A 17,467-nucleotide genomic window follows, 5' to 3' on the forward strand; every position below is an offset into this window, starting at 1 on the left:
ATCCGCACACCATAGTTATTGAATTCTGTCACCTTTTAAAGATACCCGCGTTCTTTATAAAATGCTTTACTTGATCATTTGAAACAAATGTGACTGATTTGTATATTTGTTTTGGGAAAGTACGCACAGCTGACCTAGATGGATTTACTTTTCTTGTGTGTATATATTTCAAAAAATGTGTATGTGTGGCAGGGCACTTCCTGTTCCCAGCTGACCAGCCATCGTGCAAAAAAGCGCTAATAACTGACCGTTCGCGATCAGTGATGTAGGTGGTACACAGTACAGCGGAGTGCGAAATCATCAATTTCTTCCATTTTCAAAGAGGGTGCATTTGATTTATGGCGAAGACGATGAACGACGAAAGTTTTTCACTTTGCGAGCGTCTCATCCCAAGTTCATATGCTCGACAAGCCCATCAAGCTGTAAGAGCCAGAGAAACCCAAATACGTACATTCATTGAACATGTAAGTTATTTCATTTATGTTTGATTGATTGTCTTCATTTGTGGTTACTTGCATGTAATCAAGTACATTTCTATTTTTAATAGAACTCTACTTCCTCTCATTTTTGAAAATTTATGAGCTGGTTTTTGTTTGTTTGTGTTATGTTTGCTTTCTATTTATTTATTTGTTTGTTTGTTTGTTTGTTTGTTTGTTTGTATGTTTGTTTGTTTATTTATTTCACATATGTTTTTATTGATACATTTCTTTTTGTATTTGATACACTATTGATACATTGATCTAATCTTTTGTGAAGCATTGACCTGTGACATGTATACCCTGGAATTAAAAAATATGCTATAAGTTGCTGGTATGAACATACACCCTAGACAAATTTGTCAATGATACACACATGCACACTTTCCACAATTCAACTTATTTTGACCATCATTTACAGAGAAGATGGCCAGAAGATGGTTGGGATGATGCAACCATTGAATTACTTCTACAGCAACTAGCTATGATGGATAGCAACAATTTCCCTGGAAACTGTGGGGTCGGTGAAAGAGAGGCTAGATTTGCATCTGAATTGGTTGCTAGGAGACATTACAGGTATGATGTATGCATAGAGGATGAAGAGTCTTGCATGACACACTCACTCTCCTCTGTAATAATATAGATGGTGGGGTGAACTAAATATATTTGAAACTTGAAATTGTTGGGAAGGCATGTTTATTCATTTTTAAGTTGATAGATGATCATTGGAGTTGGAATCAAGTAACTTTGAAAATGGTATCCTCCAAAACAAACCTGAGGCCATAACATTTCTTTCTATGTAAGAATAGAATTTGCTTTTGTGTAAAAGAAAGTTTACCAGCAAATCAATCTAAAAGGTATACTGTATTATCCATACTGACCAGTTTTCAATTTCATTTGTGTTTGTGACAAAGACCTTTCAAAATTATCTATTGTGCACCAATTATCAATTTTTGTGTTCGCCAAGATTTGAGAACATCATGGTGCTCATTAGAGGAAAACTAGTATATAGTAAGGTATATAACCCACATGTATGTACATTTCCTATCTTTCGTAGAATGGGTCATGGTATTGGCAGGTCAGGTGACATCACCGCTATCCAACCCAAGGCTGCTGGTTCCAGCTTAATCATGAAATTATCAAATGTTTTAGTCAAAGATGCCATTAAAATTGCAGGTAAATGTTAACCATTGTCACAGAGAACAGAATACTTAATTCTTCATTGTTCAAATTTGAATTATAGCTGACACAGATAAGTTGAAAACAAAGTAAAAGAAAACAATGCATATAATAGAACAATGGTTGTATAAACCCATAAAGTTAATACTGTAAACCTACATGTTTTGTTACCAGAAAATGTTGTGATTTCAGTCTTTAGCCAGCTCTCAAAGACTAATTTTTAATGATTACCAGACTGGTATGTTGTGTTCATGTACAAGAAGGCATTTTACTCACTACTTATTTTACCGATTACCAGACTAGTACATTGTGTTCATGTACAAGAAGGCATTTTAGTCCCTACTTATTTTTACTGATTACCAGACTAGTACATTGTGTTCATGTACAAGAAGGCATTTTACTCACTACTTATTTTTACTAATACCAGACTAGTACATTGTGTTCATGTACAAGAAGGCGTTTTAGTCACTACTTATTTTTGTGTTTTTGTTGTCTAGCGAAAGAATTGAAAATAAGTCTTTAGCAAAAATGTCCAGGTTTACAATACTCTATAAAAAGCATTAACTGTAGTTACTTTTGAGAACGCAGAATGTAGAGGGGACAAAGAACAATTTAAAATGATTGGTGTTAACTACTGATTAGCAGAAGGTACCATTCTCAGTTTTGCTAATAATAATTTTCCTCTTCTTACTTCTTAGGGGCAAGGACTATTGGCAGTAGTTTTATTGTTCCCATGGCAACTGGAATGAGTATTGTTCTATGTTTTTTAGCAATTCGAAATCAGCGACCAAAATCCAAGTACATTCTTTGGCCAAGAATTGATCAGAAATCATGTTTTAAAGCTATTGTTACAGCAGGTAGGTGTCAATGATTGCCATTTTGATTTTATTTAAAGGAGCAGTCTAGTATTTTGAGGTTTTAGATAGTTCTCCTACCTGGTAGAACTCTCACCTGGAATCTGGGGTGCTAACCAGGAATCTGTACATAACAAAAAGAGGTTCAACGACTTAAATTTTTCAGTTACCGATAAATTTGTAAGACACCACAGTCAATTATTCAGTCCTTCTGGACAGTCATACTTAAATACATGCATCATGTATCAACTCATTAACAGAGGGTACAATTTGTAAAATTGTTTTTAAAACTATTTTTTCATCCACAGGTTTTAAACCAATTGTCATTGAAAATGTCCTGGAAGGGGACGAACTCAGGACAGATTTAGCTGAAATAGAAAAAAAAATTGAAGAACTTGGAGCTGAAAATATTTGTTGTATTTGTTCAACTACAAGTTGTTTTGCTCCAAGGGCACCAGATAGGTAAGTAACCATGGTAACTAAAAGTTTGAGGTAAAGTGCAAATCATTGTAGAAATAAGTCATGTTACATGTAAATAGAATGTCTTAAGAAATTTATCTACATTTGCCTACAACATAGATTGTCATGACATCATACATTCCTAACACAAAATATATCTACAGACCTACATTGTCAAAGTTAAGGACTTTGTACATTCATTACAACTTGAAGTACATTTCTGATTTGAGTATTTTTCACCTTTCTGTAGACTGTAAGATACATGTGCACCATGTTGTTCAGAATCCTACCTGGATTCTTAACAGTGAGGGCTGGCTGATTGCTTTGCACAAATTATGTTAGGATTGTAACATTCTTATAAATTTATAAATATTTGCCACGTCACAAAAATCTTTAGGGAGTGTGTCTGTTCTAGGAGTTTAATTGATATGGATATTACAAATTTATCTAACCCTGCTCAAACATATCTTTACATTTAGTTTTTCAATTCCTTTGTATTGAATCCATACAAACTTGACACGCTAAATTGATAAATTGATGGCAAACATTAAGATATGTATGTTACCGTACTAGTGATAATAGGCAGAATACTTAGGAACATCTGTTTTTAGATCTACTAGTTTCCCATATTAGACTTTATTGCAGTTCATTTGAATTTAACTAATAAAAGAGATAAGTTAAATTGTTTGAAAAGTAGAAATGCTTAAGTTACAATTAACAAATATATAAAATATAAGACTGCATCATCAAATAGAATGTAACGGAATGGTATTTTAAGTTTCATCATTTGCAATCATTTACGGTCTCATGCCATCACCCCTCCTGTCAACTAACCCCTCCCCTTTACATGTGTAGTAGTACTAGTACATATTACATGTACATTTTACAAACATATAACTGTACTGCATTGTGTATGCTTTACTGTGCTATACTATGTGTGGCACACAGATTTGTCACTTGGCTATCTGGCTTGATAATGTCATTTGTTCTGCAAAGCCAGTATGCTGAGCCAGATAACCAAGTCTAGAGGCTATTGATATTACACTGTAGTAAACATTACCATGTAAGAATATGTAATGTACTGTGCTGTGCTGTGCTGTACTGTGCTGTGCTGTACTGTACTGCATTCCACATTACAGTACTAGTTTTTACCATACCATACCATACCATGCTATCTTACTCTGTGATATACCTATTTTAATACAATCTGGAACTCCAATAAACTAGTACAATTTCTTTCATAATGGTTTATTAAATACATGTGTGATATGGACTCTGGACTCAGGTTATCATCATTTGTGAAGTGTGTGTATTACAGGTTATCACTGTTTGATGTCAGTCTACCATAACTGTCTGTGCAGGTGGTCTAGTGCTATCTTTCATGACCACTACTACTACTGTGTAGGGGGCATTAGTTCAAACCCACATGATAAAAGGAACTAGGCTGGGTTCACGTGTATACCACCTTGTCTGAGAGGATATAGTCAAAATCAACCAACACAAAGGACCCAAACTAGGTTACTAGACAAAATCACCAATCCATGGCAAATATTTGTGATTGTGTTTGGCTGACCCTCTTGCCTCACTATCGTCAATGGGTGACCTCCACATGTAATGTTTCACTAGTTTGCAATCATAAAGAGAGTAGGGATTGTAAACCAGCTTGTTGAAAGACAATCACACACAAAGTAATCAAAATGTCAGTTAGGATATTTGGTTGTCCTTCCAGAGTGAGTTAGTCTGGATGCCAAACACAGTATCAAACCATATTAAAAGAGATTCAATGAAGGATAGCACTAGATAGACTAGTGGTGAGTGAAAATTCAAAAAATCAACATGTCATTTAAGATAGCAGCTAAAACAGTGTAGTAGAATGACTCCTTCAAGTCTACAGATAGGCTACTACAGACCATCCAAGCTGTACTACCGGTATAATTTCATCTTTTGAAACTAGACAGACAATACATGGTTTATGCATATATTTCATGATAGATATTAAAGTCAAGATAAAGATTGTTCAGCATTTATATGTCCTTCAATATATTGATATGTTGTGTTTACTTCCAGATTAGAGGAGTTGGCTGTCATATGCAGTAAAAACAATATTCCACATGTTGTCAACAATGCCTATGGTCTACAGTCTACAAAATGTATGCACCTTATACAACAGGTACAGGTTTAGTTTCATTTTCATCTCCAAATTCACCTTAAGAAATAAAATTAGGTTTTTGTGACATGAGTATGAAATGGTCCAAGTTGAGGTCCTGTGACAGACATTTTGTAACTGTTCCTTCTGTACATTACTGTGGTATAGGTGTTACAAATCTAATGATATATGTATGGATTGCATGTACATGTCTTTAGCAATTTGTACAGGTTGTAACTGTCTGACCTCTACACACCATGAGTTCATACTCAGTTTATCATACTTCACAAGTGTAGAATTATTTTTCTTCCCTCTCCCTCACTACTTGCATACTGTCCAGCTTTTACTTCCCTATCAAAAGCTAGTAATCTCACATTTAGCATTATCACACTGCCAACTGTAACTATGAGTAAGACACTGTGGATTTAGAAACAGACATGTTTCTGACAAAAAGTACTTGTCCTTCATCATTGTCCCAGCCTGGAATCTAGTAGTGTGGGGATCGTGGCACAACCAGGTAGAGGAAAGATGAGAGTAAAATCCCCACATGGCTGTATTCTAGGCTATCGCAGTATGGTTGACCTGAAAGTACACAGAGTCATAAAAATAGGTGGATGTGTTCAACCGAAACTGATGTACTGGAAAGATCATTACTGTTCACATTTATCGCTGATTGATTTATTGACTGAAGTCCTAGGACAATTTAGCCCCCATTCAAGCAATGACAGATGCATAAATTTTCAACCTGTTTAGGTTGTTAGTATAGAAATTGATGTATGAAGGATTCAATCTTATGCACTTAGGAACAGCACAGGTTGTATGCACCCCCAGGGTCCTCCTAGTAGTTTAAGAATTGATAGAGGTTTAGAGTACTATAGATATGAACCAAAGCTGATAATGTAACACTTTCAATTATGAGAGAGAAGACTCTGAACATTATGTACTTATGTATGTTAATTATGTACAGTATATACATAGGATAATTTTGTTTAAGCAAAGTTTATGTGAGTACACCAGTGTTTGTTTTGGGACAGAGGCACTACTTAACATCTTCACATAGTTGTACTCATAAAAACGATAATATGTGAGGAAGAGTGTAGTCTGTAATGTACGCCATGATGGGGCGCCCTCACACATCGGTGAACCCCTCCCACATATGTGAGTTTCATATGTGAGAGGAGGCCATTGAGGGCGGAACATGACCTATCTTAGCCTAGGAAGAGCATAGCTCCACATATTAAATATCTTTGTATCACACTGTGTGTGTGTCTGTCTGTGTTCATGCACACATGTGTCTGTTCGTAGTCATGTGAATGCATATGTGTGTGTGTGTGTGTTATTGTTTGCAGTATATTTTGAAGTTTTGTATTTGTTGTGAATTTTATGAAAAGTTTAAAGTTTTTGTGACTGTTTTCTATTTTCAGGCATCTCGAGTTGGTCGACTAGATGTCTTTGTACAAAGTACTGATAAAAACTTCTTAGTTCCAGTTGGTGGTTCAGTCATTGCTGGTTATAACAAAGAATTGATAGAAGAAATAAGCAGGGTCTATCCAGGTCAGAAACCTTTCTGTCAGAAAGTACTCGACTAGTCTGTTTTAGATACTGTGACATTACTCATGTGTTAATAATATGACATAGTATGTTCACTTATCAAAAGTTAGTGAAACTGATATAGTAAGTTAGTTGAATGTGTTCAATTAAACCAAGTATATGGAGCCTTGTCAATATGTCTGCTATGAAGTCAATGTAGATGTAAAACACTCTTGAGTTGTGTGACTTACACACGTTTTCTGACATTGACTGCACATGATATGTAGTATATATTGGATTCCTTTAGTGTCATTTGAGGCAAAGTATGATGTGAAGATCGTTTGATATGCTGTGTCATATAATGTAATGCAATGATGTGTGATGTAATGCAATGATATGTAATGCAATACAATGATGTGTGATGTTATGCAGTGTGATGTGATAGGTAAGTGTGATGTAATGCAATACATTGAAATGTGATTTTATGTAATGTAATGATGTTTGATTTATGTAAGGTAATGTGATTTATGTACTGTTCTTCCATGTAATGTAATGTTTAATATGTAAATATAATATGCAGTAATACACTACAGTAATTTCATTAGCATCCTGAATACAATATGGCGTAAAAGAATGTTATATACATCTGTGAAATGACAATACCCAATTTTTAACTTACTTACCTTTACCTTGCAGGTAGGGCCTCAGCAACACCATCCCTGGATGTGTTTATTACACTCCTATCCCAAGGAGTCAAAGGCTATAAGAAAATGTTGACTGATAGAAAAGTGAGAACTTTAAAAGTCTTCCTATATTTACAAATATAAGTATTTAATGATTCATCTAAAATAATATGACTTTATTGTAGGGGAATATGTTTTGACGTCACATTAATTAATATTTGAGGCACTGTTTTTTAGAACACCAACCTTACCCCAGTCCCACCTGACACCAACCTTACCTCAGTCCCACCTGACACCAACCTTACCTCAGTCCCACCTGACACCAACCTTACCTCAGTCTCACCTGACACCAACCTTACCTCAGTCCCACCTGACACCAACCTTACCTCAGTCTCACCTGACACCAACCTTACCTCAGTCCCACCTGACACCAACCTTACCTCAGTCTCACCTGACACCAACCTTACCTCAGTCTCACCTGACACCAACCTTACCTCAGTCTCACCTGACACCAACCTTACCTCAGCCCCACCTGACACCAACCTTACCCCAGTCCCACCTGACACCAACCTTACCTCAGTCTCACCTGACACCAACCCCTGCTATGTCTTGTCCTTACACCCAGGACAATTCATATTATTCACTCACTCACTCTATAATGTTAGATGCAAAATCAGGACTTTATTAGACATTATAAAACAGGTGACATCACTCAGAATTTGATATCAAACCAAATTATCAACATTTTCTGACCTAGTAATCAAGGCAGGTAGAAGTTGCTATAATGTACATCAGGTATAACCATGTGTAATTCAGTATCAAATAATATAGTTGTTTCACAGAAAGGTTAAAACCTAGATTTCAAAAGACAAAGGTGAGACTGATATCATCTTTAATAGGTACATTTCTTTATCCTTGGGAGACCTAGAAAAGTCATTTTCACCAATCATGCGACCCCTCGAGAACAGAATTACAAACATTGGCATATCTGCTATAAGAGGGACCTGCTGTAGACTGAAGTGATGCATTCTAGTGTCAGGATTGTTTAGGCAATAGAAACAAAACAAAGTGATTGTCAGTTTGTTATTTATTTGATTGTATTTCTCTCATAGGAAATGTACAAGTACTTGTCGGAGGAAATACAAAAAGTTGTGGATGTACATGGTGAGAAATTGCTGAACACAAAAAATAACACAATCTCATTGGCTATCTCCCTGACCCAGCTCCAAGGCAACACAAAACAGTTGACTGAACTGGGTTCCATGTTGTTTACCAGATTTGTGTCTGGTACAAGGTAAGAACCAATACTCTACAGGTCAAGTTTATTTATGAGTATATGTACTTTTTCAGGTTTTTGAATCTTTAATAACAAAGAACAGAAATCTTATAAAATGTGGACAGTGGAACATGGTTTGAACTAATGGTTTTGCCATGGCTGAATCACAGAGTGGCCAAAATCTGGTAAAAATTCACATGTATTCCCAGACATTCCTGTGTCTGTGTCTGTGTCTGTGTCTGTGTCTGTGTCTGTGTTCTTCTGTAGAGTCCATACTCTACTAATATTTGAACTTTTTCTTCACAGAGTTGTTGCGTATGACAGTCCTTCCAAAGAAGTTGCTGGGTATACTTTTCAAAACTACGGTGCCCACACAAATCGCTATCCATGTACATATCTAACAGCTGCAGCTGCCGTAGGAATGACTAAACATGATGTGGATACATTTGTGAAAAAACTAGACAAAGTACTCAGTAAATGTATCACAAAGGATAGTGCAAAATCTGAACTGAAAGACACTCTTGAAGGTGAATCACTCAGTAAAAAACTAAACATGGTATCGTTTAATGACACCCAGTCTAGTGAAGAGCAAAGTTGAGACTTTACTGAGTACAACTTCTTATGATCATAGCAGTTTTATCTGCTTGTAAAGAAACCTTGAATTTGTTCAAGTACACAACATATTACGATCAGTACAAACGTTCATCTGCTTGTAACAAAAATAAAAATGACAAATCTAATGGTCAGAGACAACAGTAAAACCCTTTATTCAATTTTTTGGGCCAACTCTGAGTAATGATATTTGATGATACATCTGTTCACAGTATTCTCCCTTATGTAGCCAAAAATAGTGCTATAGTGTTTAGCACAACATCAAACTATGTGATTATTCAAATGAAGTCATCAATATGTAAATGTGCACTTGTTACTCTGATGAACACATGAATTAACATTGATGTAATTTACATATAAGCTAATATTATGTAAATCTAAAAAATACAGGGATTCTAATAGCAGCTGGGGGGAGGGGTCTAAATGAAGATGGTGAGGCTGATACTAGGATAAGTGGTTATTGAAGAACAAAGCATAATGACGGGATCAGTGGTGTTGGCAAGCTAATTAGACCCTTGCTAAGTCGAGGGAGGGTGGGTCAACACCCATGTGACAAAGTGAGGGCTAGGAGCCAGAATGAGACATTGAATATCAAAGTGAAATATTAAATGTTACTTAACTGCTAGAGAGTAGACTTTAGTAGTTGTTAGAACTCCTGTTGACCAGTAACTACACAATAAACACAGTGACTGGTTAAAGGAGTGTACAGTGTACACAATGATGAATCTGTTAGTCAACAGATTTTCTTATGCCATTCTCTGTCACATCAACTTAGGGACGATCGCACAATGTCACGCAAGCTTAATAAACAAACTTCATTCTTTAAAGGTGAGGGGGTTTGGTGTCAGTGTGATTGCTGAACTTCATTTTCTCACTTCTAACCAAAATTTGGAAACTTTCACTCTTTCAGTGTCAGGTTCTACTGAGATGTTAAGTTGATTAAAATGTACTTTTAAGATGAGATACAGTGCTGGGCTTCTGGTAATATCTTAATATGTTTACCATCATGTTTTTACATTACATCGATTGTAGTGATGTGACTGCTACAATTTTCATCATGGTTTACATCATATATAATTGTGTCAATGTCGCACTTGTAAAAGTTCATTTAGGGGGAGGGGGTTATCCTAAATGAACGAAATTTGTTTTATTGAGCTAGTGTGACATTGTGTGATCGTCCTTATTTCAGTACCTACAGAGATGTAGAACACTTGATTTAATATTATGACAAATAAAAGACATAAACTTTGATTTGTTGAATGTGAATATATAAATGAGAGTTCATTGAGGGGCAACATGTGATTTTATAGTTTCAGTTATATTACAAGGTCAAGATGTCATTAAAAAACTTGCCATTCATAACATTGGTGTACGGATACTGGAATGAGGTCTCTGACTGTCGAACTTCTAAGGAACAACAAGAAAATTTGTACAATAAATGTGGCAGCCATTTGCCTGTAATCACAAACACATGACATAAAGTGACATACGTATGGATTACAATATCTGCCATCCGTGCCAGTGCCTAAAATTGGGTGGGTACAAGTGTCTCTTTGCACCGGTTGCCGACATCCTCTAAGGTTCGTCACTTGAGGGCGCTCGGTACAGGTAGCCATTGTAATGCCAAAAGAATAGGGAAAGGATGAGCGGGAAAATTCGGCACTCGGATTTGAACAACGCAAGAATTGACAGTATAATTTTCAATATTTTGCTATCACTATCTGCAATGTAGTCTCGGTTACTCAGCATCACAACGTTGGTGGCTCACTTCTTGCATGACCGAGCGAGAGTCACTGTTGGGGTGCACCAGATGGCTGAAGTCAGAGAGACTTGGTATTTACCAAGTACATGTGCAACACAAAATATTCTTTACATGTAAAGTTAATCTACTGAATTATTGTTTTCTATTTCACAGCTGATATTGACAGCAACAACAAGAGGTAAGTGTTGTGTGGTTTGACATGATATTGATGTTCGATTTCGAAAATTATTTTTTTTTTTAAATTACGATCGCACGATGGCGCTCTTCTTCTTCATCATTATATTCCTTCAAGTTCGGAGCTTAGATCAGATTTACATGGCGAGATGAAATGCACGTTTTCCTCAGTGATATAACGTTTAAGAAGAAAGTGACTGGCAATTCAATTTGTCGTTTGATTGTTCAACAGACTTTTAGTATTGTCCAAAATGTTGTTACAATTGTATTAGTAGATCTACATAAAATCAATACTTTAGCCTCTAAGATGAAAATGAGAGAATTGTACTTTTGTCTATTCATTTCAAGAATTTGGTGACTTTCAACGATTTTGTTAAATTCATTGTCAACAAACAGGACAAAGCACGCGATATCTATGAGGTTCCACAGGCAGAAAAGAAAATATGTGCAACATATTCACAGTGTCTTTTCAATTCACATTTATACCATGGAATTCCTGTGTTCGACATATAGATGGTATAAAATAACAGTGCCTTATATATACAGGACACGTGTGTGTGTGTGTGTGTGTGTGTGTGTGTGTGTGTGTGTGTGTGTGTGTGTGTTTGTGTGTGTGTTGGTTGTTGGTGTGATTGTAGCATATAAAGTATTATCTTAATAACCCAGTATTTCAATATTTGAGTCACACATACATACTGATAATACACAATACTTCACCTTAGTGCAAACTTACGATGCATCAACTGCCATAAACATGATAAACACTAACACTAACTCTGTCTTTCCTCTGTCTGTAGGCTTTCAAAATGCTTGACAAAGGTAAGGAGAAAAGTACAAGTTTATCTTTTGATTTGTTATCAATGTATCTATGAAATTGGATGAAGATTTAAATAAACAATTTGCAACCTCCGTGTAAAATGATGATGATTATAATGATGGTTATGATGATGTATATGATGATGATGATGATGATGATGATGATGATGATGATGATGATGATGATGATGATGATATTGTTGTTGTTGTTGTTGTTGTTGTTGTTGTTTTTGTTGACGACGACGACGACTATAATGATGTTGGCAATCATCTATATACATTAAATCGACAATTTATTTTTGATCAATCTTATTATTTATTATTCACACAAAATATGTGGTGATATTTGGCGACATTACAAATATTTGGTGATATTTGGCGACATTACAAATATATGTAAGAAGGAAGGCCTTAGCCGATACAAATGGCGACGACATTGTATTAAACAGGGAAGAATTTATCAATATACTATAATTGCAAACAAATTAGTTCCTCGAGTCTGGCTACTCTCAGACTGTCAAGGGGTGCAGAATTCAAAATCTCTTTAGTGCCTGTGGAGGAATCAAATCTATACACATTTATAGATACAGTTGTGGCTACGTTTGAAAACTTATCGAACGTTGTTGACTGTGGGGTTCTGTCCATGTCCACTAGCACTGTTGTCCCCAACCGTAGTGGCAAAACGAATTCTAGCGTTCTCCTCATTGACATAGTGTACGGCGTACAGTTTTGGTACATACAGACATACAAGCGTAACATAAGCGTTGAGTAAGGTTGCAAACGATACTATTGCAACTTTAAAGGACGAATCATTGACGGTAATGTAGGTAGGTATAACGGCAAGCCATACAACTAAGGTGGTATACACACTTAACGCTATAAATCGTGATTCGTTGTAGTTGTCTGGCACTCGTCGTGTCTTCAAGGCGAAGAAGCAGCAAACAATGATTAGTAGAAGGTTGTATGCAACTGATGCACCCACTTCCACACTTCCGATATTACAGCTTAATTCAACTCGCTTTTCTGTTTCGACTGGCATTTCAAGGCTGGCGTCTGGTGGAGAAATGATTGCCCCAATACCACTGATAACCACCTGATCAAAAATAAATCACAGGTACATCATGATATCAGTAATTGTACAACTTATAAAGTAATAAAGTGATCACGCAACAACTATTACACAATATATTGCTGTCTAACGAAAAGCATTTTAGGACAATTCCATTAGTTTGGGTAATTACTGAATGGCTCATAGCAATTTGGTATAACTCTAGATAGTTGATATTAGCTTGACATATTGAAGCAATTTGACATTTTTTAATGGACCTCTGAGAGAATGGAATTGTGTAAACAAAGTATGAATTGAACTAACAGTAGTAAGGGATGTTGACTATTACAACCATTACATTTCAGGGAGGAAAGAGGAAAACCAATACATAAATGTCTATCTATCTAATATTATAATAACATATATATATATGACTGACATAAGCGACAATTAGTATGATGGATTGGGCCTACTGAGGCTAGGACGCTCTGCAAAGCCTGAGGGAAACGCCTTGGCCAGAAATACTTTATTAATATATATATATATATATATATATATATATATATATATATATATATATATATATATATATATATATATATATATATATATATATATATATATATATATATATATATATATATATATATATATATATATATATATATATATATAGTTACACAATCTATTTAATTGTTGGCTGGTGACTTGCTGAGCCAAAAAAGGTACTTTCTCCAACGGTGAGATTGCCAGTTAAGCACGTTTTTCGACGATTGATCGATGATACATAAGAAAGTCTTTCCTAATGAATGTTTTAGATTGCGTCACACGTGACCAGTATTATCCTCCCAGGCTCTTACTTTCAATCAACCAACTAAAGCGGTCATTCACATTTGAGGGCGATATAGTACTAGTAAAAGTCATATGTACATACTATTTCAGGATTACTAGTTTGGCATCTTTATAAACTTGAGTTTTTCACAGAGTAATAAAACATTGAGCATGTGACAAGAAGTCACTGTTGTGCATTGCATATAGATATGTTGGAAGTAGATCAACAATAAAGAATATGAAAGTATAATACCCAGTATTCAAAGTGACACGTGTTATCTGGTTACTGATGTACAATACAATGATGTGGACGAAAGTTCAATATGGAGACGGTGCACTTTGATATTAATTGTGTGTTTATTCCGCTTGAGTTGATCAGGAAAAGCCGATCAAGCACCTATTTAGTTTTTCGCAAAAGCAATTTATATATATATGGAGTTTTTCAACAGTAACGATCTTTTCAGCTCTTATACGTTCGACCAGTCATTGCATATTGCATTATTCATTTGTATTGCCCTATGTGGCAATGTTCAACAGCGTGTGTTGTCACCCATAAGACTAAGTCAGATGTGCCAAAGGCTGCTTACGACTATCATATATCATATATATATATGTATTACTTGTTATGTAAATACTGTGAGATCCGCTCTTGAATCAGTGACAAATTGGAGTGAATGCAACTTGTCAACATATTCTTTGGTCAAATTGACATCGTTGCATGGTATTGGACTCGATATGAGAGCTAGCCTGGAAGCATTTCTTTTGCTCTTCTAGCTTTTACATGTACTATAAGGGTAGCAATCAAACTAGAAGCGGCCATTACATTTGAAAACAGGATATTGCCAGTAAAGGGACATCTATGTACAATGTTCTTTGGTTGACATTACATATACCGATATTATTTTGCTAAGCAATACAACATACAGCAGGTAGCAAGGGATAACCACTATGCATCATACTAACCAATACAATATTAAAAACATCGTTTTTGTGCGATCATTGAACTGTTGTTCATAATGATTTTTAAGCAAAGTATACTGGCAATACAAGATCTAGAAACCATTTGCAGATACAGTTACCGTGTATGTAATGAACGAGTAACGCACTAATATATTATTTGTTGGTTTTAGTTTTCTTTGAAAAGCTACTTTGCATTGTTATAATAAGTATTACCATGGATGCATTAGGGGAGACCCCTAATCAGTGACAGCTAGAGCTCCAACGTATCATAAGAACAGGTGTATATTTTCGATTTAATGATGCAATGTGTCGTTCATAGTAAGCAATGTTCAACCTCATTTGTATGACACGGGTGTTATGCCAGTTGCTATAGCAATGATTGAACAAACCATTAAAGAAGTTTAGGCAATGTTTCCCTATAAAACTAAAGTATAGAGAAATCCGTAGAGTTCTGTACGTTGTCCCACTCTGTAGCTTATTCGACAACGTCACACTTTTAAAAGACATTTCCAATGACTTCACTTACTTGTGTGATAATAATGATAGTTGTGATGACAACTTGTGACGTAGGCCCGGTCATACCAGGTCGTTTGGTAGACTTCTTTCCGGCTGTGAAGATTCGGTAAATACGTACCACTTTGGTTAACATAGGTGCGTAGGTCATTGTAAAACAAAGCATAAGCCCGAGTCGTACAAGAACGCATGATGCTAGAGTGGGTTTGGCTATGAACACGAAGACCATGACGAAAGAAAACGTGACACCGACTAACATGATAAAGCTAAGTTCACGACTAGATGCCTTGATGAGGGGTTTATCACGGTGTGTGACATACCCCACCATAGTCAGGATTGACAACACGAGTCCTATGAACGTGATGGTCAAAAGAGTACCTGCAACTGGATGATTCCATTTGATGAAAGTGGGAGGAATTGGTTCACATTGGGTGAAATCGTTATTCGGCCAATATAGTAAAGGGCATGTTTCACATTTTGTAGCATTAAGAACTGGTATTTCATTTTCCCTACATTGGAAGCAATCCCAACAACATGCATCGCCATGTGGGATGATGATATGACCACTAGGACATGGTTCGCTACAAACTGACTTCGGTACACCATTTGGACCATCAACAGGTACACCCCATATTATTTTGCTATCGTCCATTTCTAACTTTTGGCCAATCGCAAGCGAGTCCCATACGGCGACTGTCACCCTTTCATAGTTGTTCCCTACACGTTGTAAACTCTTAACAAGATATTTTCCCATGAGGTCCCCGTTTTCATCAAATTGGACAGGTCCTCTTGTCCCCTCAAAGCTCGTGTTACGTAGGTACGGTAGTAAGATCTGTCCGTCGGCTTCGTAGAAAAGACTACATGCCCCACCATTGACACCACAGAGGTCTTGTCGCATTGTCTCTAAAGCATAACCATACACATATATAGCATCAATAACTGCAGATATACCCATTTTACCACTGAACCCATTGTCTGATGGACTGCAGGTGTCACAACCAATGTAGTGATCCCAATATTCGGATAACCATGGGTTGTTACTATTTTCTTTAGTGACGTCTTTAAAGTAATTCTCATAGCCAGCAGATTCGGTGTTGTACTGTTCAACGAAAAACCCACCTTTACCAACTTCCTCGTTACCATAAGCAGCGAGATCATAGACACCGTCACCACCGATCCAAATGAAAGAGTCAGTCGCATTTGCTCTTCTAACTGCATCGAATACACGGTTAGCCATGTATACTACAGAAAATATAATGACGGCTTTTGCATTGGGGAATTCTAGTAGATTTGAAACCATCAAATCAATTTGTTCTTCAGTTGAAAAGCGGGAAACTTCTTGGGCTGTGGCGATGCAGATATCGAACAACGCAGCCTGTCGTTTGATCTCCTTTGCTCCATACTTTCCGTACGATCCATCAGAATTTATAAGAGATATGTAAGTCCAGTTGAAGTGACGAACGATGTCTATCATTACACTAACTTGCAATCTGTCTGGCGGTACGGCTCGGAGATAGAATGGAAAAGCTGACTTGTCGCTCAGTTCATCACTAGTTGCCATGTACGTGATCTGTGGCATGTGATACAAACCGAAGACACGACTAACAGCCGCGCTGACAGAACTTCGCCGTGGTCCAAGAACGCCTTTCATTTTCTGGTACCCATTGCCCCAATCGTTACACAACTCTGTTTTAGTGATGTTGCGGAGAAGGGTAAAAGTCGCTGCTAGGGTAACATCTTCAGAAACGCAACTGTCGTATATCTCATAGCCTATGTTGATGCCAGGCAGTATCTCGTTCCTGCCATTTATTTCTTCAATTGTGTAGACCATCGCTTCAACCCTGTGAAGCACCGACACCGAGTCTAACTGGACGCATTCTCGATTCGAATCAAATATATGAAGATTTAAGAGCCCGCCAATAATGATGTCACCATCTTTGAAATACTTTATGTCAGTCAGGTCTGGTACGTGATTGCCAGCGACGCATACTAACAGGCAGCAACAAATGAATCGTATGGATACGTTTATCAGTTGAAAGTAGAAAGTCATCATAACGTCCTCGTTGGTTGAGTATCGCGTAAGGTTTGACGATGACTGCGTTTTTGGCGTTCTAATAAGAGGCAGTAGGACTGAGGTAAACAGTCGCA

General features: G+C 36.6%; 2 protein-coding genes across 2 annotated transcripts in view; one reads left to right on the plus strand and one right to left on the minus strand.

The window, feature by feature from the left end:
• The first annotated feature begins 225 nt into the window (after positions 1-225).
• Positions 226-10,455, plus strand: LOC144446514 (O-phosphoseryl-tRNA(Sec) selenium transferase-like). The gene is made up of 10 exons (XM_078136292.1): positions 226-464; positions 898-1,052; positions 1,534-1,652; positions 2,354-2,512; positions 2,818-2,971; positions 5,036-5,138; positions 6,539-6,668; positions 7,341-7,432; positions 8,440-8,621; positions 8,910-10,455. The coding sequence occupies exons 1-10, from the start codon at positions 339-341 to the stop codon at positions 9,199-9,201; spliced, it is 1,512 nt and encodes a 503-aa protein (XP_077992418.1). The 5' UTR covers positions 226-338; the 3' UTR covers positions 9,202-10,455.
• A 2,122-nt stretch (positions 10,456-12,577) lies between these two features.
• The window catches only part of LOC144446294 (metabotropic glutamate receptor 3-like), a 22,412-nt gene continuing 17,522 nt past the window's right edge, over positions 12,578-17,467 (minus strand). Inside the window, exons 3-4 of the mRNA XM_078136041.1 lie at positions 15,333-17,308; positions 12,578-13,060 (exon numbers count right to left, since the gene is read on the minus strand). Of these exons, the coding sequence (XP_077992167.1) occupies positions 12,578-13,060; positions 15,333-17,308 (2,459 nt within the window). The remainder of the gene's footprint in view (positions 13,061-15,332; positions 17,309-17,467) is intronic.

Source organism: Glandiceps talaboti, chromosome 15 (assembly GCF_964340395.1).
Source record: "Glandiceps talaboti chromosome 15, keGlaTala1.1, whole genome shotgun sequence".
NCBI lineage: Eukaryota > Metazoa > Hemichordata > Enteropneusta > Spengelidae > Glandiceps > Glandiceps talaboti.